Raw genomic sequence first — 4,627 nt, 5'->3', positions numbered from 1 at the left:
AACATGTTCCCTTTTCAAATTCACACTTATTGCATCAGTCCTTCAGTTTTTCCTAGGCCCTGTAAAAGAAGTCAGAAGTTTGGGCCTCCAGCCAGGTCTTTCGCACCTTTAAAGCACCCCTTCGTATATATATAAAAATATATATTTTTCAAATAGATCGATCAATCGATAGAAAGAGAGATAGATGACGAAAAGGGTAACGAGAACAACCCAAGGAATCTGATGATAATGGTTTTACAAAGTGGAACCAAAAACAAAAAAGAAAAGAAACAAACTAAAAAGCCCACAAATAGTAATCTACAAACCACCAAAAGGGACTGTTTTCTTTTCCTGTTCTGAACGTTTTTGAGCTAAACAAGGTTTGGCAACTAATGACATTGTAGCATAAAGGAATGCAAAGAAAGAAAAGACGAGGTGACCTAAAAATCCAAACAGTTCTGAGTTAAGATTCCACTGAGGTCGACTCTACCTTTCATCTTTTCGGGGTGGATAAAATAAGTACCAGTTGAGTATTGGAGGCCAATGTAATCGGCTTACTCCCCTGACCCAAACTTAAGCTTTCTTACCTAAATTTTGAACAGCGTTGTAAGAGCTGGGCAGTGCAGACATATAAGTCCAGGGTGTCAAAAAGCCATTCTGAAATATAGAAAAACAGCAAATAGAACCACATTTAAATCTGCACTTCCCCCACATCTATCTGTCTGTTTGTCGGTACCTCTCTCTCTCACTCTCTCTCTCCTCTCAGACAGATGTAGCATTACAAGAAATATACATTTGACCGGATATGACCTTCCAACATTTATCTTTTACTGGTTTCAGCCTTTGCACTGCGGCCATGCTGAGCCACCACCTCGAAGAGTTTTGTCGAACAAACCGACCCCCGCCTTCAGTACTTACTTTTGAAGTCCAGTACTTACTTTATCGGCATCTTAGGCCGAGCCGCTTAGTTACTGGAACGTAAACAAGCTAACACCGTTTGCCAAACGGCGGTGGGGACAAACAGAAACGCAAACACGAGTCAAGCGTATATAAACACACGCACGCACACACGCACACACAAACTCACACACACATACATACACACACATATACAAACACGTGTGCGCACACATAGATTTTCTTTGCCGTGGTAATAGATGGAATCTCTGTGGTGTGGTGAGACGACCACACTTCACACACTTTACTTCCAAACACTCCTATAAAGAACGGAAGTGAGTGAGAGTGTTATGCCTTGGTGTGCATGCGCAACAGAGATGACGGTCAATCTGTGCCAAACAGCTTCACTCTGCGTACTTTAACTCTGTTACCATAGCAACATTTCCGATACTATTTGATCAGAATTCGTAAAGTTTACGATATTTGATGGTGTTTTTGGTTTTATAACTTACCCTCATTGCTTTGTCGATTGCCTCTTCCCTGCGTGCTTTCAACTTTCGGTCAATGACCATTCTTATAAATAAAAAATCCAAATATTTTGCCATGAAATTCTTTCTCTCAAAACTGTTAAGCCCTCCAATATTATCTTCGATGTGAGAATCTTTAATGGTATTCTTGAACTTGACCGCACCATTTGCGCCGTCAGAGTAGACATATAACGTGCTACCATCACTAGAGTTTACATTAGTTTTGTTAAAATACAAGATATTTTCAGAACCTTTGTAATAATCCTTTAAACCAACGTAATATGATGTATTATGATAAGGTCCAACTGTTGATAAATTAGTTAAAAGTGGCGTCTTCATTTCTTTGTAGAAATTTACCATAGACTTAGATATATTTTGTTTCTCAGTAATTCTCAAAGTTTTGCCTCCGCTCAGATTCGATAAGGTCTTCAATAAGATGTAGTCAGCTTTCAAATGTAAAGCAACGTTGAAGAATATAGCTTTGCAATCTTTGTTAGCTTTACGGAACGATTTGGTTATTTTGTGTCTTCTGATATTATTCATTGACTGCCAGCCATCTGTAAGGAAATACACAACTCGGACTCTTTTTTCGCTGGGATCAGATTTGTTCAACTGTTTTAAACTTTCTTCAATGGCCAAATTTAAGTCACTCGCTACAGAATAAAAATTAGAAATAACAGAAGAATAAGATAAAGAACACAAAATTTCATAGAAATACTAAGCAAAAAAAAAATATATATATTGGGGAAAATCCATGTCGATGTCGCTTAGTCCAAGACATCCTTGATGGAACAAGTCGTAAAGGAGATTTAAAAGTGAGCAGCTAGACTTATTGCGTTTCAAACGTGCCGACAACACCGGCAACTTGATGTTGTTTTAAATTCCTCATTTAGATGATATAGTATAATTTTCACAGACATAGTATATATGTAAACCTTCGTAATAGACATACAAACACGGCATAGCAACTACTGCTCCGCAGATTGAAAAAGTGATTAACAACCTTAGTCGATTTTCGTAACTTATTGGGGTCTCATCAGTGGTACGTTACATCACTTGCTCAATCCTAGAAAAACAAGCAGCCAAACTGCTTGTATAAAGTAGCTACACAGAACTGAATCTACTGATTTGCATACCATAAGTGTTTAACACATTATTTAATATCAGCGGTCTATAAGCGGGGATCTCAGTCCATAAACATTATCAAGGGATAATATAATAATATCCACGATTATATCATCTTGAGTCTCTGTCTTTTTGTTCAAAATCTAGGATGAATCAACAACAGAGAAAACCTCACCATCAACGACAACAGAAACAACAATCAAAAAGAGATTCACCACCATTAATACAAAACTACAGCAGCTACATAATACTACTTATGGACTCGCTCGTTGTTTGGACGGCGTATGAGTGTTCTGCAATATGTTTAGAGCGATCAAATGTCTGTGTAACACACTCCACCCCACCCACCATCAAATCGACATTACCTGTACAGGTGTACCGTGTACCATATGCCAGATGAGGAAATTATCGCAGAGCAACGTGAAATGAAGTGCTTTGCTCAAGAACACAAGACAATGCCTGCTCTGGTGATCGAAACCACAATCTCGCAATCACGTGTACAACATCCTAACTACTAATCCATGCGCCTTCACACTACTACTACTACTACAACTACTACAAGTAAGCGCAAATTACTGATTACTTACTATCATACGGAATAGTATTCTTAAATAAATCGAAAGCCATTTTAATGTTGTGGGCGTTAACAGGCAGCAAGCCATAAGCCCCTTGGTACACGTTCTTGTTGTATAGAAGAATTTTGAACCGGTCTTTTGGGGAGGTCATCCGTAATATGCTGGACAATGCTTTTTTCACTTCGGACAATTTCTCGCCTTTCATGGATTCAGTATAATCTATGGTGAAGATGATGTCCTTTGGAAACGGTTTCAACCGTCGAGGTGAGAAGAAAACCAGTCCCTCTTTGTTGTGCCACTGGAAAGACAAGCAGGAAATTAATGTACAAAGAACGGTTATATAATTTTAAGAGAAATCGGTATCTATTAATCGTTCACTTTCACATCTCAATCTGGGTCATGGCTGTCTTTCACAGACGTCACATATTTGTACGTATTAGGATTGAGGTCTTTTTTAGGATTTTTGTACGTATTAGGATGTCCAGTCTACGGATACGAAGATCTTTCGACAGATTCCGGACGTGTTGAAAAGACCATGGGCTTCACATTCCCTCTCTAAGTGATTAGAGAAATAATGATAATAATAATAATAATAATAATAATAATAATAATAATAATAATAATAATAATAATAATAATAATAATAAGCTGTTCCGTTTGTCGGATCAACTGGAACCCTCGTCGTCGTAACCGAGTGCCAAACAACATATACATTACATACCTTTCATGGCAGATGACTGATCGAGATCACATCCTCCTTGAACGAGGATACCAGTCAGTCCTTGGGTTATTTATTTACAACTAAATCGACCAGCGTTCTGTGAAAATGAAGAGTGTTGCTCAAAAACATAACGCGCCTTTTTCCGATCCTGAAACACTGAAACTATGATCTTGATGTCGTGATTGCAGTACCTTAACCATTCGGGCACACGCTTTCACGGCGAACTATAAAGCGGAACTCGCAAACCTTTCAGTATTTGATTTAAAAAAAAAAAAAAACATAGATAAGGGTGAGAAGAAATGTTGTGCTAAACTTACCAAGACATTTCCTGAAGATTTGGGATTTTGTTTCAAAGAATATTCCAGTAAGAAATTTCTGCTAAATAAATTCCTGATCATATCAAAAGAAGTCTTGTATGATATATGGATATTATTTGGAGATATCCAGTGAATTTTCCGATCAAAGCTTACTTCTAAAAAATATAAAAGTATAAGCAATATTAAGAACAACAACAACAACAACAACAACAACAACAACAACAACAACAATAATAACAATAATAATAATAATAATAATAATAATAATAATAATAATAATGATAATAATAATAATAATAATGGCCTCTGGATTGAAATCAGAAACAGAGGGGTTTATCATAGCAGCCCAAGATCAATGCCTACCTACAAAGAACTACCAGGCCAACATATTAAAGAACGGCAGCTCCCCATTATGTCGTATATGCCAACAACAAAATGAGACCATCGATCATGTTGTCTCCATGTGCAGTCTGCTTGCGCCTACAG

General features: G+C 37.4%; 1 protein-coding gene across 2 annotated transcripts in view; it reads right to left on the bottom strand.

Annotated features, from left to right (window-relative positions):
- Positions 1–61: 61 nt before the first annotated feature.
- The window catches only part of LOC106882733 (inter-alpha-trypsin inhibitor heavy chain H5), a 38,836-nt gene continuing 34,270 nt past the window's right edge, over positions 62–4,627 (bottom strand). For both annotated transcript variants that reach the window (XM_052973158.1, XM_014933504.2), the window contains exons 6-9: positions 4,142–4,296; positions 3,116–3,401; positions 1,389–2,056; positions 62–636 (exon numbers count right to left, since the gene is read on the bottom strand). In XM_052973158.1, coding sequence (XP_052829118.1) covers positions 553–636; positions 1,389–2,056; positions 3,116–3,401; positions 4,142–4,296 — 1,193 coding nt within the window. In that variant the 3' untranslated portion in view covers positions 62–552. The remainder of the gene's footprint in view (positions 637–1,388; positions 2,057–3,115; positions 3,402–4,141; positions 4,297–4,627) is intronic.

This window comes from Octopus bimaculoides, chromosome 15 (assembly GCF_001194135.2).
Source record: "Octopus bimaculoides isolate UCB-OBI-ISO-001 chromosome 15, ASM119413v2, whole genome shotgun sequence".
NCBI lineage: Eukaryota > Metazoa > Mollusca > Cephalopoda > Octopoda > Octopodidae > Octopus > Octopus bimaculoides.
The sequence above is the reverse complement of the archived record's forward strand: the minus strand, read 5'-3'. Positions and strand labels throughout refer to the sequence as shown.